The 27,186-nt window shown below is 42.3% G+C and overlaps 2 protein-coding genes across 4 annotated transcripts in view; both read right to left on the reverse strand.

The window, feature by feature from the left end:
• The window catches only part of LOC142466734 (uncharacterized), a 455,555-nt gene that overhangs the window by 369,689 nt on the left and 58,680 nt on the right, over positions 1–27,186 (reverse strand). The window lies entirely within an intron of this gene.
• Positions 1,448–21,110, reverse strand: LOC142466727 (uncharacterized). Of its 3 annotated transcripts, XM_075572065.1 has the most exons (4): positions 21,047–21,096; positions 11,224–11,271; positions 10,194–10,383; positions 1,448–3,858 (listed from the first exon to the last, which is right to left on the reverse strand). In XM_075572065.1, exon 4 carries the CDS (start codon positions 3,749–3,751, stop codon positions 1,571–1,573), a length of 2,181 nt encoding a protein of 726 aa, XP_075428180.1. In that variant the 5' UTR covers positions 3,752–3,858; positions 10,194–10,383; positions 11,224–11,271; positions 21,047–21,096; the 3' UTR covers positions 1,448–1,570. The 3 variants fall into 3 exon arrangements, with proteins under 3 accessions (XP_075428180.1, XP_075428179.1, XP_075428181.1); XM_075572064.1 differs by lacking the exon at positions 11,224–11,271 and having other exon boundaries at positions 21,047–21,110; XM_075572066.1 differs by lacking the exons at positions 10,194–10,383; positions 11,224–11,271 and having other exon boundaries at positions 21,047–21,110.

The following is a 27,186-nucleotide window of genomic DNA, read 5'->3' on the forward strand; positions in this document are numbered from 1 at the left end:
CAATATAAGATTACAATTCTAAGTGAAATATGGCACTATTTTGTCCCTTTTCATAATGCTCCCAATCAATACAGTAAGAATTGGGACCTAAGGGGTTAATACGTTTAAGGAATTATCCTATACGTGCCCGCATGGGCTATTTAAGAAGGGACAGGATATTAGGTCTTCACGCCCCTGAAGAAGCATAGGTGTACTACGTGAATCGTGCATCAGGTTTTAGAGACGTCACGACGGTGATGTCAGTTGCTGAGAGCTGATTCGGAGGCAGTTGAACCAAGAGCTGGAAATCGGGTAGTACAGCAGAGGATGTAATAAGTTTACAATGTGCCTTTTGCTGTGCTACTGTAGCCATTATGCACCGTGTGGCTTTGATATACTGACATTTCCTACGCAAACGGACGGTTTAGGTTGTTACCTGTTAAGTGCGATGCTACCGTTGCAAATATGCTAAGATGTGCAAAGTCGGTCTGATACATATTGACATTGCTTGCACAGATATATTGATTCGGTTGTCACTTTTTACTTGTTACACAGGGTCCCTCCGCCACGTATGAGCCCTCTCCAATTGTGAAGGCTTTACCGAGCTAGGGGATATGTGCTGATTACTAACAGTGCATGAGGCTGTGAGTATTGAACACTATATTCCTACCATAGGGAAGTGTAATACAAAGTGTCTACCGCTACTGAGTAATGCTCTATAATCTGAGCGATGGATTTATTGGGTAGACAGAATATATGTTGTGCAATTGATACTTACTAACTCTGTGTCATTAATGTTTGATTCCAAGCAGTGTTCGACTTTACATTGTCACTGGCGGTCTATATATCGACATAATCTGTCTTTATCTCACTGTGCATAAGGACTCAGGTCATTGTCCACCTGTGTATGGACTTTGCAATACGCAGCGTGAAGGCAGAGTGACACATAAAACATTGTTTAGCTTTGTAAATAGTGTTCCCACTTAGCTCAGATTTAATGAGTAGTACCTGCTTACCGTATGGTCACGCTCACTTCGAGCTTTGCTAAAGAGCATACACCATTTCCTCTGCATAATACACTCACAGTATTATTAATCTGCAATTTATAATTTGTGGTTTAGAGGATTTGAGTATATATACCAATGAATGTGCTCATCTGCTCCTACCCTTCACATCTCACCACGTTTTTAATTATCACTTTGTATATATTTTTCACATTGTATATTGATTAATAAAATGTTATTGTTTTTGATTCATTTGAGGAAAATAGACCAGTCTCTCTGGCTGAAATTATATCAGTCTGCCCATTCATTTGCAATTAATTTACTGATGATACTTACTCTTGATTTAAATAAGTAGAGTGTAAACATTGGGGATACTTTTGTTCTGGTCTTCTTAGACTGGAAACTTTTTGGTTGTGTAGTGTATATCCCCTTTGCACCACTTGTAAATTACGCTTATAAGAATATTACGGTTGAGCGGTGAGCTTTATTGTTATCTGTAATCATGCAGCATGACCTGGGTATGCCCAGGAATACATCCTGTGAAATGTTCGAATAATAGCCGCTGCATCTGTATGGGAGCGACGTAGTCACTGCTTATCCCTAAACATGCCTGGCTTTAGAGATGGGTCTCTCCCCTGTGTGTGTCCTCTTGTGTTTCCTAAGGCTGGATAAATCACTAAATCTCTTCCCACATTCCATACATGCGGTCTCTCCCCTGTGTGTGTCCTCTTATGATTCCTCAGGCTGTATGACTGACTAAATCCCTTACCACATTGCTCACATAAATACGGTCTCTCCCCTGTGTGTGTCTTCTTGTGTGTGTTCAGGTGGGATAACTGACTAAACCCCTTCCCACATTCCCCACATACATGCGGTCTCTCCCCTGTGTGTGTCTTCTTGTGTGTGTTCATGCTGGATAAGTCACTAAATCTCTTCCCACATTCCCCACATACATGCGGTCTCTCCCTTGTGTGTGTCTTCTTGTGTGTGTTCAGGTGGGATAACTGACTAAATGCCTTCCCACATTCCCCACATACATACGGTCTCTCCCCTGTGTGTGTCCTCATGTGTGAGTTCATGCTGGTTAAGTCACTACATCCCTTCCCACATTCCCTACATATATGCGGTCTTTCCCCTGTGTGTGTCCTCTTATGTATGTTCAGGTTGGATGACACACTAAATCCCTTCCCACATTCCCCACATACATGCGGTCTTTCCCCTGTATGTGTCCTCTTGTGTCTCATCAGTTGGGATAAGTCACTAAATCCCTTTCCACATTCCCCACATACATGCGGTCTCTCCCCTGTGTGTGTCCTCTTGTGTCTCATCAGTTGGTAAGAGTCACTAAATCCCATCCCACATTCCCCACATACATGCGGTCTCTCACCTGTGTGTATCCTCTTGTGTATGTTCAGGTGGGATAAGATACTAAATCCCTTCCCACATTCCCCACATACATACGGTCTCTCCCCTGTGTGTGTCCTCTTGTGTGTCTTCAGGTGGGATAACTGACTAAATGCCTTCCCACATTCCCCACATACATGCGGTCTCTCCCCTGTGTGTGTCCTCTTGTGTATGTCCAGGCTGCGTGACACACTAAATCCCTTCCCACATTCCCCACATATATGTGGTCTCTCCCCTGTGTGTGTCCTCTTGTGTGTGTCCAGGTGTGATGGCGCATGAAATCCCTTCCCACATTCCCTACATACATGTGGTCTCTCCCCTGTGTGTGTCCTCTTGTGCATGTTCAGATTGGATAACTGACTAAATCCCTTCCCACATTCCCCACATACATACGGTCTCTCCCCTGTGTGTGTCCTCAAGTGTTTGTCCAGGTTGGATGACTGACTAAATCCCACTCCACATTGCCCACATACATGCGGTCTTTCCCCTGTGTGTGTCCTCATGTGTTTGTCCAGGCTGGATGACACACTAAATCCCTTCCCACATTCCCCACATACATGCGGTCTCTCCCCTGTGTGTGTCCTCTTGTGTATGTTCAGGTGGGATAGCTGACTAAATCCCTTCCCACATTCCCCACATACATGCGGTTTCTCCCCTGTGTGTGTCCTCATGTGTTTGTCCAGGCTGGATGACACACTAAATCTCTTCCCACATTCCACACATACATGCGGTCTCTCCCCTGTGTGTGTCCTTGTGTGTGTTTTCAGGATGGATAACTGACTAAAACCCTTTCCACATTCCCCACATACATGTGGTCTCTCCCCTGTGTGTGTCCTCTTGTGCATGTTCAGATTGGATAACCGACAAAATCCCTTCCCACATTCCCCACATACATACGGTCTCTCCCCTGTGTGTGTCATCGTGTGTGTGTTCAGGCTGGATAACTGACTAAATCCCTTTCCACATTCCCCACATACATGTGGTCTCTCCCCTGTGTGTGTCCTCTTGTGTATCATCAGACTGAACATGTCCCTAAATCCCTTTCCACATTCCCCACATACATGTGGTCTCTCCCCTGTGTGTGTCCTCTTGTGTCTCATCAGACTGGATATGTCCCTAAATCCCTTCCCACATACATGCGGTCTCTCCCCGGTCTGTGTTGTCTTCTGTGCATTTTGGTCTGATAACCAAGTCGTACTCTTCCCACGTTCTCCAAGATCTTTTCCTGTGGCAGCAGCTAATATATATCTTTTGGTATGAGAAGCAGTTACATTGTTTATTAATTGCTTTGACTGGTTGAAAGATGCATTTTCTGTCATATTTATTGGAATGTTGCAAGATTGTTCTGTCCTCATCTTTTCCATATTCTCATTTGGGTGTTTGAACTTCAGATGTTTGAGGAGGTACTCCTGACTGCTAAAAGCAACCTTGCAGTGTTGGCATGGGTGGATTATTGGTGATTGTCCTTGTACTAGACGAGACAAAAAAGTCACTGTTACGCAAACTGTCTTACAAAAGGTCATGCAGGAGAGTTAAGTTGGCATATCACAAAAAGTTCAGGATGAAAGTAAACTGTAGATGTACATTGTAAAAATGAAGGGTCTACTGTAGCATAACATGTGCAGCATATGGGCAGGGAGACTAGATGTAGTGGATCATACATTTAAGTGGATCATATTATTTAACGATTTAAAATGGCTCACTAGCTGCAAAACCACCAATTAAAGTGGCAGACATCTTTCAAATCCTTTGATAGATTGTTACATAGTTACATAGTTACATAGTAGATGAGGTTGAAAAAAGACGTACGTCCATCAAGTTCAACCTATGATAAATTTTGACAACAGATACTTTATTCTATATCTATACTTACTTATTGATCCAGAGGAAGGCAAACAAAAAACCCCATTAAGGGGAAAAATTAATTCCTTCCTGACTCCAAGAATTGGCAATCGGATTAATCCCTGGATGAACATCCTTCCCATGTATACTTATTTGGTATATCTCGGTATACCTTTCCCATTTAAAAAGATGTCCAACCTTTTTTTGAACAAGTCTATTGTATCTGCCATCACAGTCTCCATGGGTAATGAATTCCACATTTTAACTGCCCTTACTGTAAAGAACCTTTCCTTTGTTGCTGGTGAAATTTCCTTTCCTCCAACCTTAAGGGATGGCCCCGAGTCCTTTGTACTGCCCGTGGGATGAATAGTTCTTTTGAAAGCTCCTTGTATTGTCCCTGAATATATTTGTATATAGTTATCATATCCCCTCTTAGACGCCTCTTTTCTAATGTAAATAAATCTAATTTAGCTAGCCTCTCTTCATAAGTTAGATTGTCCATCCCTTTTATTAATTTGGTGGCTCTTCTCTGCACTCTCTCTAGTTCCATAATGTCTTTTCTTAGGATTGGTGCCGAAAATTGTACTCCATATTCAAGGTGTGGTCTTACTAATGCTTTGTAAAGGGGCATAATTATGTTTATTTCCCTTCCATCCATTGCCCGTTTGATACAAGATAAGATCTTGTTTGCCTTTGCAGCTACTGCATGACATTGGGCACTATTGCTAAGCCTGCTGTCTACAAGCACTCCTAAATCCTTCTCCATCAAGGATTCCCCCAATATATCTCCATTTAATTTGTAAGTCCCCTTTTTATTCTTGTATCCCAAATGCATAACCTTACATTTATCTGTATTAAACCTCATTTGCCATTTACCTCCCCACGTTTCCAGTCTCTCCAAGTCCTTCTGAAAAGAAATTACATCCTGCTCTGATTCTATTACCTTACACAATTTAGTATCATCAACAAAGATGGAGACTTTGCTCTCGATCCCAACCTCAAGGTCATTAATAAAAAAGTAAAAAAGCAGGGGTCCCAGTACCGATCCTTGAGGTTCTCCACTCACGACTTTAACCCAACCTGAAAAAATTCCATTTATGACAACCCTCTGTTGTCTGTCCTTTAACCAGTTTTCAATCCAGGTGCATATATTATTACTGAGTCGAACTTTCTTTATTTTGTACACCAAACTCTTGTGTGAAACCGTATCAAAAGCCTTTGCAAAATCTAAGTAGACCACATCAACTGCATTACCCTGGTCTAGATTCCTACTTACCTCCTCAAAGAAACAAATAAGGTTAGTTTGGCAAGATCTATCCTTCATAAATCCATGCTGACTATTACTAATAATTTTGTTTTCCATTAGGTATTCCTGAATATTATCCCGTATTAAACCTTCAAGTAGTTTCCCTACTATTGAAGTCAGGCTTACAGGTCTGTAATTCCCCGGGTGTGATCTAGCTCCCTTTTTAAATATAGGCACCACATCTGCTTTATACCAATCTTGTGGTACTGAGCCTGTGGAAGTGGAGTCCTTGAATATTAAATATAATGGTTTTGCTATTACTGAGCTTAACTCCTTGAGAACTCTTGGATGTATTCCATCGGGGCCAGGTGCCTTATTTACTTTAATTTTTTCAAGTCGCTTATGAACTACTTCCTCAGTTAACCAATTGGTCATTAATATGGAGGTTGTGGCTTCCTCCTGTGGCGCTACTATTGAACTTGATTCTTCCCTGGTAAACACAGAGGACACGAATTTGTTTAATACCTCTGCTTTTTCCTTATCTCCAATAATCTGCCTACCCATCTCCCACTGAAAGGGTCCTATATTTTCTTTTCTCATTTTTTTGTTATTAAGGTACTTAAAGAACTTTTTAGGGTTGACCTAACTTTCTATTGCAATCCTTTTTTCATTATCCATTTTTGCTCATTTAATTGCCCATTTGCAATTTTTGTTACATTCCTCATAATTCTGATACGATGTCTCTATCCCTTCTGACTTAAAGAATCTAAACGCCTTCCTCTTCTTGTCCATTTCCTCCCCTACCTGTTTATTTAGCCACATTGGTTTTGACTTATTTCTTTTATACTTATTACCCCTGCAAAAACATCATCCCATTGTATTACTACTAGATTAGACCTCAGTTTATTAAAATCTGCCTTTTTAAAGTTTAAAGTCTTTGTTGAACCCAAGTAATCTATTTTTTGATAATTTATTTCAAATGAGACCATGTTATGATCACTGTTACCCAAATGGTCCAGGACTTGAATATTTGTTATTACTTCTACATTGTTTGATATGACCAAATCCAGAACTGCCCCTCTCCTGGTTGGTTCCTCAATAATTTGGGTCATATAATTATCTTTAAACACCACCAAAAACCTGTTTCCTTTTGTTGTAACGCTAATCTCATTGCCCCAGTCTATGTCTAGAGAATTAAAATCCCCCATTATGCAAACATGACCCAGTTTTGATGCCTTCTCCATTTGCAAAAGTATTTTAGCTTCCTCAATCTCACAGATATTTGGTGGTTTATAGCATATTCCCACAAACATTTTCTTTATACTTTTACCTCCACTGCTAATTTCTATCCACAAGGTCTCTACATTTTCATCATTCCCTTCATAGACATCATCCCTTATAATAGGTTTTAGATCTGGTTTAACATATAGACATACTCCACCTCCCCTTCTATTTGTTCGATCCTTCCGAAAAAGAGAATAACCCTCTAAATTAACCGTCCAGTCATGAGCTTCATCCCACCATGTTTCAGTAATGCCTATGATATCATACTGCTCCCCTGTAGCTATTAATTATAGCTCCCCCATTTTATCTGTCAGGCTTCTTGCATTAGCAAGCATGCATTTAAGTTTTTTTTCAGCCTGTACTATTATCTTATCTGCTCCTTCCTTTCTGCTCCCACTTGGTTTAGTCTTTAGAAGTTTTCCAGTATTATCTCTATTTACTATGGGTATCTCACTGCTTGTCAAACTTGCACTTGCCCCCATTCTACCTCCATACCACCTTGTATCCTCATATATTCCATTTAGTTCACTATCTGTTTCATTCCCCTCCCCCCTCCATTCTAGTTTAAAATCTCCTCCAACCTTTTTAGCATTCTCCCCCCTAGCACAGAAGATCCCTCTTCATTGAGGTGCAATCCGTCCCTAGAATATAGATGGCACCTCTCAGAAAAGGAGTCCCAGTGCTCTAAAAACCCAAACCCCTCCTTCCTACACCACTTTCTTAGCCAAGCATTAACCTCCCTGATCTCTGACTGGCTCCCTGCCAAAGCGCATGGCACAGGTAGTATTTCAGGAAATACTACCTTGGAGGTCCTTGCCTTAAGCTTTTGGCCTAGATCCCTGTAATCATTTTTTAGGACCCTCCATCTTTCTCTAACTTTTTCATTGGTGCCAACATGTACCAAGACCGCCGGGTCAATCCCAGCCCCCCCCCCCCCCCAAACAATCTGTCTACCCGATCCGCAATGTGCCGAACCCGAGCACCCGGGAGACAACAAATTGTTCGGTTCATGCGGTCCCGGCAACAGATTGCCCTATCTACCTTCCTAATAATGGAATCCCCTACCACCACAATCTTTTTTTGCATCTGAGCATCCTGAGTCCCCACTGTGCTGGAGGAACTATTCCCCTGGCTTCTAGAGGAATTAGTCTCCCCCAGCCTTGCCATTTCTGCCCCAACATTCCCAATATCTTCACTCAACATGGCAAATCTATTGGGATGTGTCAGCTCAGAAACGACCTGCCTTTCCCTATTGCCTCTGCTTCCCCTTCTAACTGTCACCCAGCTACCTACCTGCTCCTCACTAACAGCAACTAAGCTACCTACCTGCTCCTCACTAACAGCGCCACCATCTGCACCACTAGTCGAAGCAAGGGCCTGCTCAGTGAGCTCTAAGTCCCTTTCAAGATTGCCAATGTCCCTCAATATTGCAAATTGCCTCTTCAGATCAGCAATCTCTGATTCTAAAGAGACCACCTGCTCACACTTCTCACAGCGGTATGCTCCTTGGAACAGCTGCTCCAAGTGCACATACATGTGGCAAGATGTGCATTGAGTGGCATTTTCAATCCTGCTCATTCTAGCAACTATGAAGTTTAGAAATACTAACAGTAAACCATACTTCAATAAACTATACCTTGTTTAAGCGCTTCCTTGTTCAAACAAGTAAGTCGATAGTTTCAGTTGTGAAGGTATAATTACAAAATGTTTGTACCATGAATAGAATATGTGTCTCATTAGGAGCTCACATATCAGTCACCGGGTGTTCCCGTTACAGCACCATGTACCAGGTCTCTTAATAGTTATAGGATGACCCAACTTTCTGCTAAATCTCCATTGTTAAATCAGGAACCAAATGCACAATTATTGTATTTGAACATATATATGCATATACAATGGTGGCGGGGACAATGCAAACACAAAAATGATGCACAATCATGGAATGTGATTCCAAAAAAAGGAAGCATTCATTACATGGTACATCTACCAACTCCCTTCATTACCTTAGCGGTCAGCCACTGAGGGAGGTTATTAATATATTTTAATATAATTGATGTATTTGTTTATTACTGGGTTTCCATTTAATCGCCAATGTGGATATCTGGGTCCCTCATTAAGAGGCCCTAGTTATCCACAGTGATGATCAATGGTTGTGTGTGTAAAATGTATTTTGAATGTTCTTTTTTGTTTTGTTTTAAACGTGTATACAGTATATATATTTTTTGCAAATATTAAAAAACACATTTGTCTAATAGTGATATTGGGCTTTAGTCTAGAAGAGGGGCGAAGGTAGGGGATGTTGGTGATGACATAGTTTTTCCTGGGGAGGGTGTTTAGGCTTCTCGTGGGAGGGAGGAGGGGAGAAATGGTGGTGAGAGGGGTTAACCCCTTAATTACCTTAGCGACTAGAATGGCAATGCTTTACTGGCCACTAACGGGGTCAACAGGGTTAGGCAATGTTTTTTTAAATAAAGTATTAACCTCTTTGGTGCCTGTGGTATACCTTGGAACCACAGGCATGAAACGGGTTAATGTTATTTTGATCATAGGTTTCTGTAATAATAGACATTACAGAAGCCTATGATAGAAATATTAACCCAATGCGGTAACACATTATTAACGGTCACGTTAATTCCCATATCGCGAGACTGGCCCAAATATCGCACCAAGTAAATAATTGCCACAATCTTGATATATACCACCTTAAAATTGTGGTAATAACACCCGTTAGTTTATTATTTCCCAGGGTGCAATATTAACTCCACTTTAACAGAATTTGTTGCATCTGAGCTGTAGTGTTTTGTTTATGCATTCGGGACAAACCAAGAACTAACCATGCTTTACTAGTCACAAAGGTTACAAAAAGGGGTAGGTAGTGTAATGTCATGTTTATATTAACCTGTGTGGTCAGCTAGTTGTGGAAACCGATGACTAGTTGACCCGTGGACTACTAAGGGGTTAATATGTACTGTACTGTATTTTAACAACTATTTTATCATCTATTCCATGTTGGTGTAGCTCATCTTGCCTATGTATATAATGGCCATAATATATATATATAGGAAAGACAGGTCTAATGCCAGCCTGGCGTAGGTGATAAAATATTTGCGGTATTTCTGCCGTTCATCCTGTTCCGATAAATATATAATATGTCTGTTTTGCATTGGATCTGATGCTTTTAAAGGGTCAGATAATAAGTGCTTTATTTTTGGCCCTACAACGCTGATTCATTGCACGATAAAAAGGCACTTCTTTTATGGGCAAGTAATATGGCATTTTTGGTTACCACAGCTTGATCTACCCAGCCCTTTAAGTGATATTAAGTTATAGTTGATCTGTAATGGTGTATGAAGATCTATCACTATTTTTAATTTAACATCAGTAATAAGACAATAGAGATGTAAAAACCACGTAACACACATATTCCTGATTACCTTGTGCTGGCGCGTTACTTTTCCACAGCGCACCCCCTTGATCCCAAGCTCTTTCCCATATTTATCTCCAAACCAGACCAGAACCTGTGTGTGTGGGGGGAGGTCTGTGCAGGTTCTGTAGTAGCTTTTCTTGTGGTACTGCAACGCCACAAGGTTCTGTTCTTCCTCGTTTGTCACACAATTTACAAACCTAAAATTGAGACAGTTAGTGAGGTCTCAAAGTAATGTCTATTTTATAAAGGAAGAGCTGAAAAAAGATACAAGTTGTTTATAATGTGGCTTGTCTTTTCTTTCTTCTCTACAGTTTTTGAGGATAACAGTAGTTAATGGAGAGCAATGTATATACGAAGGCTCACTTTTATGTACCCCCAGTTTGAAAGGAATGGGAGCAACAGGCCAAACCAGTGACTACTTTATTACTTAAAAAATAATAAAAAAACATTGTTGTATTTAAAAAGTCCCTGACAAGATGACACAAGTAACACAAAGGTGAGTTTCTTCCGGTGGAACTAAACAGAAAGTGGGGTTGATGTAACAAGGTGTTGTAGCAGGAATGTGTTCCATTAGCAACCTGAGCTTATAACATGCCCTTGACTGATTTGGAAACTGGACTATAGAAAAAGCCTTGAGCCACAGTCTAATGAGGTAACAATGTCAGTTTGGGCTTGAAACTCTCCCCTGTCATGGCCACGCCGCTGCCCATCTCCTACCCCCTCCCCCCCCCAAGCATCCCATTGCTCCACATAGACTCCAGATCGCGGACCCGTGCACGCGCTGCCATGCAGTCAGTCGCGGGTGCAGCAGTGACCACTGGGGCTGTAGCCTGAGGCTACATATGGGCAGCAATGGTGCTGAACAAGGCTGTGAGGAGAAGACAGGAGTGAGGGGAGAGGTGCAAAGAGCTGCTGTGATCACATGCTCATTGCCATTTACTTGAGTGGCTGTTAAAGTGCAATTGAGGCTATTGTACTTAAGGGAATCTAGTGTTTGGTAAACAGAGGAGGCAAAGTGTATAAGGAAAAATAACCACCTGCAGATCTCTCTCTGTATGTTCTTGAAAATGGCTGCAGATCAGTACCTGGGAGGCAAATAAAGGGTGTGGGAGGAAGGGGGAAACAGAACACAAACAAGCAATAGAAACACAGTAAGAGAAACAATGTGAGACCGGTAACTCTTCTCTTGAGGGGATATAGGGGAAATAATTGAACAAGCTGTTTGGGGAAAAAATAAAATTAATATTTCTGTTTCTTCAATAGTTTCGGGAGGTTTTGCAAGGATTTGGAAAGACAATAAGTGATGTTAATAGTCACAGAGTAATAGTCTGGAGAATATAGATGTGGTATTAGCTGCCCAGTAAACTAGGTAAAGTAGTGTAGGTGACAGCAACCAAAGTTATCCATAATGTCAACAGCTGCCTCTGGGTAAATAAGGCTTTGAAAAGTGTGGCCCTGCGTTCCTAAGACGGAGAAAGACTTGTGTGGGGTGAGAGGAATAGGAGTGCTTAGGATAGCTATAAAGGAGAAAAGGCTGATTGTACAATCTCTTATGGGTTTATAATCTCAGGATTTATTTAAACTGAAGCAGAGTAGGAAAATGGTATTTAAAGGGGCAGTCCCTCCTAGGAAGAAAGTGAACAACAACAATGGCATATTTAATAGGTTAAATGTAGCGAATTGTAGAGTTAAAAAACCTGTCCCAGAAAACAAGGGGTGCATTCTCAGCACTCTTCTGGCACCCGGTGTCTCAGACACTGTGTTTCAAAGTCCTCGGAAAAAACGTCGATTTTGTCAGTGCCACAGACAAACTTGTTAAAACTGTGGTGATCCACTTGGGGAATCACTGGAGATATATCTAGCACACATCTTACTTGTACAAATAAAGTCAATTGACGGTGCTAACTGGATCAGGGAATGTCCTGCAGGTCCCATGTAGTAACACGATTAAGAAGATGATCCTGGCACTCGGGCTTTGCAAAAAGGACATTTATTTCCAGCCAAAAATCTAACGTTTCAACTGCACATGCAGTCTTTCTCAAGGTGAGGGCTATCATATACACAAAAATAAACATATATGTACTTTGTTGTGCTGCGCTTTGTCATGTGACCTGATGCACTTTTTAGCATCTTGTCACTATGGCAATGGAGGGGAGGGCTACTTAGGCGCGTGGTGTGCCAACACTGAGCCGCACACATGCGCCGGGCACACAGAGGTATGTGCGACGTGTTGCGCCCATGACGTCACGGTGGAGTCCGATTTTCGCGCCGGATCATCAGCTACAACACATAAACTTAGGTCAGGTAAGGGGTGTGTGTATATATATATATATATATATATATATATATATATATATATATATATATATACATACATGTTTGTTTTTATGTGTATATGATAGCCCTCACCATGAGAAAGACTGCATGTGCAGTTGAAACGTTGGATTTTTGGCTGTGAATAAATCTCCTTTTTGCAAAGCCCGAGTGCCAGGATCATCTTCTTCATGGTGATCCACTTGGGGGACAGCTTGCTCTCCGTTGACAGAGTGAGGCGACACTTGTCCATGTACAGCTGCCAGCATCCAAATTCTCTCATCGGCTGTAGCTCTTTCCCCCCATGAGGCAAGAAGTGCTGTGAGTCCAGGGTTAGCGAGTCCAGTAGCCACGGGGACTATCCTTCCCGCACCCCCAAGACTCAGTCCTTCACCACTATCCTGGTGAGCACAACCTCCCTCCCCATGTCCATCTCCTTCCGGGGCTGGAATAACCTCCTGCACCCCGAGCTGTAGTGTGATCACTGTGCCTTCAGCGACAGGCTCCATGCCCTCAGGATAAGCGATGCCTGCTTTATGCCGTTTCAAATCCACCTCCAGTTGCACCTTTGACTGACCAGCTGTCGATACGCCATAACCCTCACACCGGACAACGATCCGGGCACCATCCCAAGTCCTGAATTGTCCTGCTCGCTTGTCCATGTTTCAACCGCAGGCAAAAAGTTATGGGACAAAGGGTGGCTGTATTTTTTCATACTCTTGCAAACCGTGTGTATGCTACCTCTTGCTTTGGGAGTTTGCAACTTCTGAGTCTCCCTCTATGCTATAGGATCCCGCAGGATACTATACCATAGGCTCAATCAGATCCCGCCGCTGCCACCAGAAAAAAGCCTGTCACGGTAGACCAGAACTTTTAACACCAAAATACCCAGATTCTTTGATTGGGCAAAGCAAGAGATAAAATAAATTGTGATTTATTTACAGAAATGAACATACACAGCTTGGTTTACAATTACAACGAAAATAAATATACTTTGCGAACTGGGATTCAAAACTAATCTTTCCTAGTTGAAAAACAAACAACAAAATAATCCAGGCAGCTTTTGCTTCAAGTAGCTTCGTCCTGCTGGAGTCTTGTAACTGGACACTTGGCCTCTGAGAATCTTAGAGGACTTACTCAGAGCTTGGAATTCTTGGACCACACATTGAATCTCAGGTGAATCTGTTACAGCATGATGACTCTCTTGCCTGATGGGCTGCACAGGTTCTTATATGGTTAACATTCCTATTCCTAACTAGTGCAGCTTATCTTCTCCGTGGGAATATTTCCTTCCCCCCCATCACGGAGTTGCCAATACTTTGGAAACCTGGCAGAGACGGGGCTTCTCGTTCTGCTCTGGGCATGTGAGAACTTTGCACCTTGGCAGCTTAGCATATGAGCACACAGAACCAGGGGGTGAGGGAGAGCAGAGAGCGATAAAGCAAGGGAAGAGGGGAAGACGAGAGTTTGTGTTATGTTAAGAATTGGAAATAAATACATTTGGAAGTAGTAATCATCCCCTCCGAACTGGGCATTCCTGGCCAAATATGCCCTGGCAGTAAGAGTTGAAGGGCACAAGCAAAGCCCCAACCTCTATACACACAAACACTGCAGCCCTCACCTCTATACACACAAACAGTGCAGGGCCCACCTCTATACACACATACAAACACTGCAGCACCCACTCCTGTAGACAAACACACTGCAGTGCCCACCTCTATACACACACACAAACACACACTGCAGCCCCCAGCTCTATACACACAAAACAGACTGCAGCCCCCAGCTCTATACACACAAATACACCCTGCAGCCCCCACCTCTATACACACAAACACACACTGCAGCCCCCACCTCTATACACACACAAACACACACTGCAGCAGCAACTTCTGTACACAAACACACTGCAGGGCCCACCTCTATATACAGAAACACACAGTGCAGCCAGGGTTGCCACCTTCTATTGAAGGCTAACCCGGATATAATTTTGTTTTAGATCTTTTTATAATATATTTTTCTTGCCTTTGTCTGTATCCTCCCCTCCAAATGCGGTCAACATGGCTGCGCGACGTCACGTAACGCACATTGCCATAACAACGAGACGCTCCGTGACATCAAGTTGACATAACGAGACGCATTACGGCGCTGAGGCATCACGTGTTGTCACATTGTCATAGCAACATGTCACCGCCTGACGTCAGTGTCTCGTCATGGCAACGAGGTGTGTCACGTGATGTAATTTGTTTTATAAATAATTTTTTTAATGTGTCCCGGTTTTTCATTTTGAAAATCTGGTCACCCTATCCATAATGTCAACAGCTGCCTCTGGTTAAATAAGGCTTTGAAAAGTGTGGCCCTGCGTTCCTAAGACGGGGAAAGACTTGTGTGGGGGGAAAAGTAGTGCTTAGGATAGCTATCAAGGAGAAAAGGCTGATTGTACAAACTCTTAGGCCTCGGACATGGTGCCTCCAGCCGCACTCCTCCGCGCTGCTGCTCAGGCCCGCCTGCTCAAGCTGGAGCTTTTAGGTATCCTGGCAGGCGAGGCAGCGAGCGCGCTTGAATGGCGGGTGGGAATTAAAAACCCTTTTAGATCAAGGACTGGAAGACTCAGTAATATCCGAGCAGGAACACAAATTTATGTATAATCCATTCCCCAAAATGGCAACCTTCTATAGTTTACCGAAGGTGCATAAAGACCCCCTACATCCACCGGGCCGCCCAATTGTATCGGGCATTGGGAACCTCACAGAGGGCCCAAGTGTCTATATAGATAAAGTTTTGAGAACATTTGTAAGATCTTTGCCTTCATATGTACAAGATACTTGGGATGTTTTGAAACGCCTAGAAGGAATAACTGTTGATACAAACACAATTTTATGCAGTATGGACGTTGAGTCACTTTATACAAGTACAGGTATACCCCAGTTTAAGTACACTCACTTTAAGTACACTCGCGAGTAAGTACATCTCGCTCAATAGGCAAACGGCAGCTCACGCATGCGCCAGTCAGCACGTCCTGAACAGCAATACCGGCTCCCTACCTGTAACGAAGGTGTGCGCAAGCGGGGAGACTATATAGCCTGTTACAAATGCCTTATTTACATCAGTTCTGCACGTATATGACGATTGCAGTACAGTACATGCATCGATAAGTGGAGAAAAGGTGGTGCTTCACTTTAAGTACATTTTCGCTTTACATACATGCTCTGGTCCCATTGCGTACGTTAATGTGGGGTATGCCTGTATTCAGCACCAAGTGGGCTTAAAAGCTGTAGCCTCTTTCCTTTCCACTCGTGGCATCAGATACCTCAAACATAACGAGTTCATGTGCGACCTTTAATCTTTTGTCCTAACCCATAACCACTTTACTTTTAACAACAAACTCTACCTCCAGGTACAGGGAACTGCAGTGGGGACAACCTGTGCCCCAACATATACTAACCTGTACCTGGGTTGGTGGGAGGAGAATAGTGTGTTCAATGAGAATATGACAAGCTTCACGGATAATATCACTATGTGGATTCGCTACATAGATGATATTTTGATATTATGGAAGGGCAGCAAAAAATTATTCAACACCTTTGTGGAAATTCTTAACTCCAATGAGCATAATCTACAATTGACATGTGAAGTCAGTGATAAAAATTTCAATTAATGAAGATGGTACCATCAACACGGTATCACATGCAAAAAAAACAGCAACCAACAGTTATTTAAGGGCAGACAGCCATCACCCGGCACCACTCATCCGTATTAGGAGGAACTGCTCCAATCTAGTGGACTTTCATTCACAAACAGAAACAATGAAGAACAAATTTCTCACTAGAGGCTACAGTAAAACACATGTAAAAAAAAGCCTATAAGAACGCAGAAAAAACAAATAGGGAAGAACTACTACATTGAAAGAGGAAAATGGATATGGAAAAAACCATCAGGTATATTGGTACCTATAGTGCCCAATGGAATCAGATTAAATCCATCTACAGGAAGTACTGGCACATCCTCTTGGAGGATAAAGACCTTCGTTAAGTGTAAAAGCCATTTCCAACAATGGTACCAAAGAGATCAAAAAACTTGAAAGACACGTTCTTTCATAGCCATTTCCAAAACAAGTCTCAATTCCAAACTTGGCTTCCACAGAAAATACAGGGCACCTATAAGTGCGGTACATGCAAAGCATGTACATATATTCATACCAGTAAATCTTTTAAAAACACTAACAACAACAAAACCTTTAAAAAAATAAAAAATTTAAAACGTTAAATGTAGCGATTTTTCAAGTTAAAAAACCCATTTAGCAAACAAAAAATATAACACTTCCATAGAAAAAGTCATTATAATGTTATTAGTCAAACACATACATGTTCCTGGAGAAATACAGAACAAGATTTCTATCACAATACACAAATAAGTAAAATAGTTATATTAACCCCTTGAGTGACGGAGAGGTCACGTGATCGCTCCCTCACGGACAGAACGGACGGCGAGACCCCCTCCCTTCTATCCCACATGGTGATAGATCCGTCCTGCCCTGCACAGGAGCACAGAATGTCATATCCCCTAGGAAAACCAGCAGGATTACTATGACGTAGCTATTACATCATGGGGCCAGACACGGTGACATAGCAGCTACATCAAAAGGGCACCCAAAGGGTTAAATGGTGATTTCATCCTTTTCAAGGAAGTCTTGTACACCAAGTGATTTCATGTTTCCCGCCGCTAGGTTGGATTTAAAGCAGCAGTTCAAATTGCCTTTAAAAAATAAATAAAATATATGTTACCCTTCGATATGCGCATCAATGCAATCCCAAAACTGACAAGTGATTAGCTAAGTTGCCGATCAATCCGATCTCCTCTGATCAATCGGCGAAGATACAGCTCGAGGGTTCAATAAATCACTTTGTAATGCAGTCAGTGGAACATATATTTATATTCAAAACACACAAAAAGGTGTGTTGCTCAACACAAATATAACAAACCATAAGCTAAGAGAAGCAAGTATAAACAAAACACACAAAAAGGTGTGTTGCTCAACACAAATATAACAAACCATAAGCTAAGAGAAGCAAGTATAAACAAAACACACAAAAAGGTGTGTTGCTCAACACAAATATTACCTGCACTGTTGCATGTGATGCCAGCAATCTCTGCCTGAGATCCTAATTGGATGGGGATTTTAGAGCAAAGCTGTAGCTAATTATTCCTACTCCTATATATACTAGAATGCCTTCACTGTAGTTTTATCACTCTGGGAAGAAGCCCACCGACGGGTGAAACTAGTTGAGTGTTAACTGAAGACAGCCTTCATGTGATTTTTTCCTGTTGTGACTTTACCACTGAACTTATGCAGCAAAATGGATTTCCCTACTCTATTCTGAGCAACCGATGCAACACTGCTGACTTTCTTATCATGGACTGATGCCTCCTGCTATTGAGCTACAGCTGAGTATTATCTCTCTCCGCTGTTTTGGCATCACTTGTCCTTGCAGTGATTCACACTATTGTGTGCTTTATATGTTCTGCTTCTGTTTGCTCATATGTTTATCATAGCTATTATGTGTTAATTCTTTGCTGCATCAGTAGTCAGTGTTTCAATCCCCTTTTTTTGGGTAATACTGTTCAGGGTGTGAGACTTATTTTTTGATCTCCCCTGTATGCCTCCCTCCCTTTTTTTTCTTTTCCCTTGGTTGTTTTTTGATTATATATTTATTCCAATGCTGTGATTTGTATTTTACATCATAGAATCAGGCATCTATACCAGTGGGTAATATATATATATATATATATATATGTATTTTCTTTAATCTTTGTCTTATTAAACTTCTTTAGTATCATTAATTAGTATATATACAGATACATATTTATTATTATTCAGATACACTTTAGTTTTTTGTTTGGTACACAGTATTCCTTGATATATAGTCACTTTTCACAGATATTATTTTGGCTGTCTTCAGTATGTCTATGTTTTTAAGTTAGTGTGTCTTGCTGTATTTACAAATTAAAAATCTGTTCATTTTCAATCTCGGCAAAGCATTTGATTCTTTTGAGCTATATTTTTCCTTTTTATTTTTTTGTTGGTGTAATTTAGAGTGCTATTAAGGGGATTGTCTTTGTCTTTTTTGTGTGTTAGATATATTTATATTCATATGCGTTCCACTGACGTGTGCTCGCTCCTAAGCCCTGGTCCTGTCTCATGGGGCTTCTCCAGCAGCAGAATCTCCATGTCGAAGTAAGTATTGTGACAAACTAAACTGGTTCCTGGGGTAAGGTCAGTCTCTACTATCAACCCAGATATATACGGGTGGATATACCAGAGATACAGGTTTAAATCTCTGTCACTCTGGCCCACGACTGCTATGGATTCTACTATTCTGTGTATCCCACTTAAGTCTACTCAATTATTATTATTATTATCTAGCTTAGGTGCCTCTGTTTCAACACTATCTATAATAGGAGTTATGTCTTTTAATCTATATATCCCTAATGGTTTGTAGATTGCCTTGTTATGCACAGATAAATGTGTAATAATGCAGCTTTTGACTGTAAGCTCATAACATTGAACCATCTTTTAACTTGCTCCTTTTCAGCTTTAACCCTTTCGTTTTCGCAGAAAAATCATCTAAGAAAGAAAATATCAGCACGGCTGCTCCCAGCTCTTCAGAATAATTAATAGTCATTAAATATCCTTTATGGCACCAATATAGTGCATACATGTTGCTTCAATTTACTGTTACTTAAGTGAGAGGCTGCGTCCATACTGCAGCCTTGTGGAGGCGCGCAGAGGCTGAGGGAAAGCAGGTGCGCCGTCCGGGGGCGTGTCTATGGGCGGGCCAGTGAGGCCACGGAGCTGGTTCGCCCTCATTGGGCGAACCGCTCACGTGACCACACGAGAAAACAGTTTTAAGTGATGTCTCGTACATCGCGCGCACGCCATATAGACGCTATCACTGCCTTTAGGCAGTCTGATCGCTCAGTGTACAGATGCGTCCGCGCGGTCTGACTATCTATGGACGCAGCTTAATTTATGCAATTTGACTTCTCCACAATTCAGCAAGTGTGCTGAGCTGTCCGTGTTTGATTATTTTGTTATTGGTTTTCCAGGTTGCTTGGTGACGTGACATCATCAGCATCATATGACGCTGCGATGACGTCAGACGTCAACCAGGAAGTACTGAGGCTGCAGTGGCTGCCCGACTGTAAACACAGGTGATGGGTATGAAGTGGATTTTGTAAACCTTAGGGGGTATATATACTTGTTAGTTTCACTCATAGTGTGTCTGCACGTGTTGCATGACACAAATTGCTGCTGCTGCTGCTGCTGCTGCTGCTGCTGCTGCTGCTGCTTGAGCCTCCTGAGTGGTGTCCGGCAGCTGGGATTTTATATTGTAACCACAAGGATTACCCAGTATGGATTTTTCAAGAAAAACTCTGAAAGGGTTAAATAGGTTGTCTAACCAGGCTCTATAAAAGTTGTGTACGACTATAGAGCTCATTACCACTGACGAAGTACGTCACGAAACTCGTAGAATGGAGCTATCCCTGTCCGTGAGCAGAGGCACCAGGAGTTTGGCGCCCGGCAGTGATGTCATCAAGAGACAGTGTGAGGAGTCGCGAACGGTGGAGAGCAGTGCAAGACTGATCCCAGCTGCCGGACACCACTCAGGAGGCTCAAGACACGGCTGCAATTTGTGTCTTGCAACACGTGCAGACACACTGTGTGTTTTTTTTATATCTGTGTGTATTAATAAATGTTTTAATCAGTACTACACTAGGTACTTTTTATTTCACTTTATTTTGGGAGAATCACGCATTGTTGGAGATCTTGGAGAACAAATGCAGGTGTGGTCCTGATCAAGCGCAGAGGAGAGGATTAAAGATACCCATTTTTTTGCCAGTGATCAACTTCATTCCTGTAAGTAGGCACTTGTCGGGGTGAAGCAGGCCCCATAATCAAAGGTGCTGCGCAATGATTTGTCCCCTTTATATCCATAGCAAACACAGTTTGGTGGAAAAGGAAGTTCTAAAGCCATCAACGTGGCTAACAGGACTGGTTTTCATAACCATATACGGGACTGGTATTGTACTGTTCTGTACCTGTGATTTGCTTTGTGTGTTCAAGTTCTGTATTTGACAAGTTTTGGAAGACTTGTCTGTCTTGTCCCTAAGGCTGCCATTTCTTAAATCTTGGACTGATCTATTACACTCCTTTGATTGGGATTAAATTTCAATGCTTTCAACTTGTTGATATAAGAGTTGCCCATTTATTTTTGGGAGAAGTTATTAAGATCAAACCCACAGTCAGTATTATGTATACACGTGGGGTCTCTGTATTTGGGGTCAGTCACTTCCTTCACCTTTTAGGTATAGCTTTATGAGTACACTAGGTACGTTTGCCCAACAGGTATTTTTAGGCTAAGCGCTTTGTGTAAGTAAATAGGTATTTTATTGCAGTATGGTCTGAGGAGAGGACTGCCTGTCCTGAAACGCCACGTGTTTGCATATACCTGCTCTGATGCTTTGAATACAAAGTAAGTTACTTACAGAAAAGGCTCCTGTGTGCTTCCTGCACCACTTTATTTCTTCATCTTCTCTTTCCCGGAAGTGGAGACACTGACTACATCCAGGTCACAGCTCTGTGTCCTACTGCGCATGCTCACACTAAGGGGATCATGGGAGTTGTAGTTTTTAGACTTCAAAACGGATCACGTGTCGTATACTGTGTAGATTAGAAACAAGACAGTAACATTTCCCTGGCACTGTGCTAGGGAAAGATAGTTTCTTCTGCATGTAGATGTGTATACTCCTCTTGTCGTTAATATATCTCAGTGAAGCTGCTTCAGTTCCTCCCTTTTGGCCAATGTTGATAAGAAGGAGGTAACCTGGATATGACATAACCCCTGAGGCTGTAATACAACTAAGGCTTGTCTTATAGTTGGCGCGCGCCTGTGCGAACGCTCGTGCACGTGATGCACACTTTTTGTGTGTATGGGTCCGTGCTGTGAGCGACAGGCTTGGAAGGTGTGTGTGTGTGTGTGTGTGTGTGTGTCTATCAATGAGTGCGTGTGTCACCGGAATGCTGTGCGTATGTGTCAGTGGGTAGTTGTGTGTGTGTGTGTGTGTATATGTATAGATTAACTTTCAAACAATCATTCATTTTATAATATTTAAAAATTAAAAAAAGACGTGATAATAAATAATTTATTACCATGTGCAACTTTTTATATATATATATATATGTAGCGGTCATGTAAAATGCCTACAGTCATCTCTCCTGTTGGCAGTAAGGCCTGGTAAGTGTGGGCATGCCAGCAGTAATTATGGAGGTTTCCCCTCACACCCTGGTGGAGTGCCCTGTGTATGGCTGGGACTGGTCACATGCTCTGACTCCATGGTTAGTGATGTCAGAGGTGTGTCAGCATCAGAAGCTTACATAAGGCACAGCACTGTGTTCTAAAGTTGAGTTGCTGGAAAGTTCAAGTCCAGTAGAGGAAGAGTTCTGTCAGTTATGATATAATAACTCCATGGGAGGCTGTGTCCAGGGACCTGGCACAGGACAGTGATTCCTGCGGGAATAGTGAATCCCTGATCTAGGTGATATACCTATCTAAAGGGAGCACTGGTGAGATGAGCGGCTGAAGATACTCCTTGTGGAGGGCAGCTGCCCTGCCGTGTCAATAAAGATGAGTTCAGCCAGAAACCCTCTCGTGTATCTATCTGGAATGAGTGTACAGAGAGGAGCACCACGGGGGAGTTCCTTGCCAGGATCATCCCCTTGCGGACGCAGGGACCCTGGTGAGGTGGAGGCGCTGCACTGGAACTAGGTGAGACTCAGCACACTACCTCAGCTGCCTGTCTGACGGGTCCTCCCCACACACCATCATGCGGGAGACTCAGGAGTCCTGTAGCCAGCAGGTGCACCATCAGGCATATTCACACTGTAATGGGGTCCGGTTAGACCACAGGGGCCAATGTGAGATTGGGTGGGTCAGGCCGGGCCAGAAATACCGTTACATATATATATATATATATATATATATATATATATATATATATATATATATATATATATATACACATACTGTGACAAACGCCCCTCTTTTGTAGTGCTGACGTCTGTCTGGGTTCTTCCCGACACAGTCTTCTAGGGTTAATTATACAACAAACAGGATCATGCAAAGTATTATGCTGCTTAACTCAGGCTTCTGCCTGCTTTATTTTCATCCAATTAAGGTACTGCAGCTTTAACATGTGTAGGTTAGAGGTACTCAGATACTTTCATTCAGCAGTTCACACATTTCAGTGTTACAATATTTCCCACACTGTTATTTCAAGAAATAAAACCAAAATCATATAAGCAAATCCTATCCCTTTCAGGGATCTAACTACACATCAGAATCAGTCTCTCTAACAGCTGCTGGCCAACTAAACTGGTTCCCCAGCTTAAAACAATGCTCTCTCATTTAGGGACACAAGATACAGCACAGTCTTTTAGCAACAGCAGTAATCATTTGTTTTGTCTTATCTGTTCGTGGTGTCCAGGCAAATCCTCTGGTACTGTCATACGTGGAGAGGCCGTCAACCTCGATGCAGGAGAGTAGCGACACCCCCAGCCCCCAGGCTCTAAGGAGAGAGAGTGAAATGCAAAACCTCTCTGCTCTAAATACCTGTGCATGTGATTAGAAGAGCAGGTGAGGGAGAACTAGAGCCATTGTAATCTGTGGTCTGGATTTTCCATCCAGCTGCCTGAGTTAATGTGAAGCTGTGGAACGGATCATTTTTAGCTATTCCTGCACTTTCTGCTCTAAAATGGGGCAGAAAGCTGCCTAACATCTTTGGACTATGTCACATATCCCCCTCCCCAGCTCACACCTACTGGGGTGAGCGGCCATGGACCTCACTGGGGTGAGCGTCCTACCTGAAATACTTGAGCTAACTCCTCAGTACAACATTAAGTATTCACATGATACGAATATGAACTTTTTCCATGGCAATTATGGACAATAGGTTTCGTCATAAGAGACTATACTTGGCAAACATATTTTGTTGCTCTCTATTAGGGAACTATTTTGAAAAATAAGTGTCTAGCACACATTCTTACAACCCAGGATATGCTAAATATATTCACAAAACCAAACAATTTCTATTATCTCCCTGGGTTTTTCTACTGTAGAATATGAACCTCATTATATATTTACCAACCGAAAGGGCCATCAACCCTGTATATTAATTTGTAGTTTAGCTACATTTTCAACACAGAGAACCAATATAACACTGTAACATTGACAAAATGCTTATTCTAGAGGCCTAATATACCTTAACTACAATAGCTTATTTGCATAGTTAAGTGTCCGTGACATAGTCCACACGTGTAATAACAAAAAAAAATATCGGTCAATTCCCCAAACACATTTTTTTTTTTCTTTGACTTCCAGTCCATTACATTTCCTGACTTTATTTCATAGGCCGCTGCAAACTGCAAATGACTGGACTGTTTCTTTAGCTTCTGACGGAACTCTGGGGCCGGATAGTCTTTGTCTTTATATTGTGGCCCAGAGTGGCGAGATCCGGAAAAAATCAAGGCCAGCGTTGACCTTCGTCGCTTTTGATTTGCGACCTTTGAACCTTTATGGTACTTAGAAGATGAAGCACTGATTACCTGGAGCACCTTCACCTTGATGGGGCTCTCACTAACTCCGGCTGTACCCTGTGGTATTTTACCTTTGCAGCCGGCAGGCATGTAGTCTTGGACCTCTCTTTCCTGAGGTCTACATTTATTCAGGCGGAAGTACCGCTGGATAACCAGTGACGCATTTCTCAGGGTTTGATAGCGAATCCTGTTCTGTGTCATCCTAGTCAGAGACTGGATTTTTATAGTTGCTCCTTTCATAATGAGGAACCTGTTTCGTACCATGCGGGCACAGTAAAATGATTGAAGAACACAGGCTGCTTTATTCCGGTGATTGAACCGACGAATTTTCATCCCTCTGTAGGCAGCCTGTAGGATGATAGTTGCGGCGCGTTTACGCCGATAATTTTCTCTTTCCCTTCTTCCTTGGACAAGAGCTTTGCAGTGCTTCTGAATTATTCTAATGCTTTTCTCCTTTTTCAAAATGTTAAGTTCCTCCACGAGAGAATTCTGTTTTGTGCATACATGTCGCAATTCTGTTCTCAGAGCGTCCATTTCTTCCTGGTGCTGGCTCTGAGTGTGCATCAGTGCTTCCTGCACTTCTAATTTTTCCTGAGTCAACTGTTTCTTTACTTTTTCTGCTTGGTCAGTCAAATCTGAATTTTCCAATTTCAGAGTCTCATTTTCTTGCTTTACAGTCTCTAACTCACTTAGGGCATTCTCATGGGTTTGCTTCAACATTCCCAGCTCTGTGTTCAGACCGTGGCCCTCCAGGCGTAAGTGTTGCACCTCTGTGCTGAGCGCATGAACCTCTTGTAGAGCCTTCCCGTATTTCTGTTTTAGGATAGCAATCAATTTGTCAGACTTAATCTGTTTTCCATCCATGGTGGCAATTATGGTGTTGGCCTTTTCCAGATTAGTCGTCACCTCTTCCAGCTCACTCCGTAAGAGAGACTCTGTTTTCTTCAAAGACTCGTGCTCTTGTAAAGCTGGGAGTATACACCTCTGTAATTCGGCGTTCGCTTCTCGCTCCTTGTTCCAACATTCTCGCACCTTATTGTTAGATTCTTTCTCCTTCTTCCAACATTCTCGCTCCTTCATCAATCCCTGCCGCAGGACTTCATAATCATGGCGGGCAGCTTGGAGTGCAGAAACCAAAGCCTCTTTATCCTGGTTCAAGGATTCAGCTTCCCTTTGCTCCTCCTTTTCCTTTGCCACTGTTCCCGTGACAATTCTGCTGGTCACTCCGGTATGCAGCACATCTCGGCGCCTTTCTGACGCATGTGCTGACAGCGCAGGTTCAAGTGGCTCGGTCACTTCCCCTGTGACTTGAGGAACCGTTTTCTTTTTCTTCTTCTTTCTTTTTGCTTTATTAGCTCCAGAGATATCAGTGGTACTGAGCACACACTCACTGGTATCAGCTTCCACATCTTGCTTGCACTCACAGGGCATTGCTTGCTTTTGCAGCTGTTTGTCTTTGAAAATTTTGGGACACACATCTTCCATGTGACCTACTTCATGACAGGCCCAGCATACTAAATTCATCTGTGGGTACGGCTCTCCTCCAGGGGCCACATACGAGTCGTCGTCATCATCATCGTATGGCCTGAAGGGACACTGTTTTTCAAGATTACGTGCATTGCAAAACAAACATTCCACGTCGGCCATTTTATAAACCCGGCAGAGACAATTTGCTAGCTGCAATTTCACTCACTTCAGCAAAAAGGCATTAGCTTTACAAACAGCACTTGCTAGATGCAAAAAAATTTTTTTTTTTTTTTTTTTCTTCAGCAAAACATTTTGGTTTTCTGTTTGGGTTCAAGTGCTATTGCATCCACACTTCGCACATTCTCTGTGTATGCTAGAAGCACAACTGATATACACAGTGGGACAGACTTCACTCATAGCATCTGTACTTTAGTTCAGCTGGGCGGCCATTTTAAACCCCCGCATTTATTTGCAAACCCACAGACTTTTTAGTGTCGACCCGCATTCTCCACCATATGTGACAAACGCCCCTCTTTTGTAGTGCTGACGTCTGTCTGGGTTCTTCCCGACACAGTCTTCTAGGGTTAATTATACAACAAACAGGATCATGCAAAGTATTATGCTGCTTAACTCAGGCTTCTGCCTGCTTTATTTTCATCCAATTAAGGTACTGCAGCTTTAACATGTGTAGGTTAGAGGTACTCCGATACTTTCATTCAGCAGTTCACACATTTCAGTGTTACAATATTTCCCACACTGTTATTTCAAGAAATAAAACCAAAATCATATAAGCAAATCCTATCCCTTTCAGGGATCTAACTACACATCAGAATCAGTCTCTCTAACAGCTGCTGGCCAACTAAACTGGTTCCCCAGCTTAAAACAATGCTCTCTCATTTAGGGACACAAGATACAGCACAGTCTTTTAGCAACAGCAGTAATCATTTGTTTTGTCTTATCTGTTCGTGGTGTCCAGGCAAATCCTCTGGTACTGTCATACGTGGAGAGGCCGTCAACCTCGATACTGGATGCAGGAGAGTAGCGACACCCCCAGCCCCCAGGCTCTAAGGAGAGAGAGTGAAATGCAAAACCTCTCTGCTCTAAATACCTGTGCATGTGATTAGAAGAGCAGGTGAGGGAGAACTAGAGCCATTGTAATCTGTGGTCTGGATTTTCCATCCAGCTGCCTGAGTTAATGTGAAGCTGTGGAACGGATCATTTTTAGCTATTCCTGCACTTTCTGCTCTAAAATGGGGCAGAAAGCTGCCTAACATCTTTGGACTATGTCACAATACATATATACAGTGGTCGACAAATCACCAAAAAATCTACTCGCCCAACAAAAAAATCTACTCGCCACCTAGTACCAAACGTGTGATGCCTGGGCCAATAGTAGCTCGCCACGATGTTAAATCCACTCGCCCGGGGCGTGCAAATGTATAGGTTTGTCGAACACTGTATTTATATATATATATATATATATATATAATCATTACCATTCTCTCGTCCGGTACAATGGAAATGTTGTATTTCTATTATTTGAGACTAGCACGTGTCTATATGAACC

This window comes from Ascaphus truei, chromosome 15 (assembly GCF_040206685.1).
Source record: "Ascaphus truei isolate aAscTru1 chromosome 15, aAscTru1.hap1, whole genome shotgun sequence".
Classification (NCBI taxonomy): Eukaryota; Metazoa; Chordata; class Amphibia; order Anura; family Ascaphidae; genus Ascaphus; species Ascaphus truei.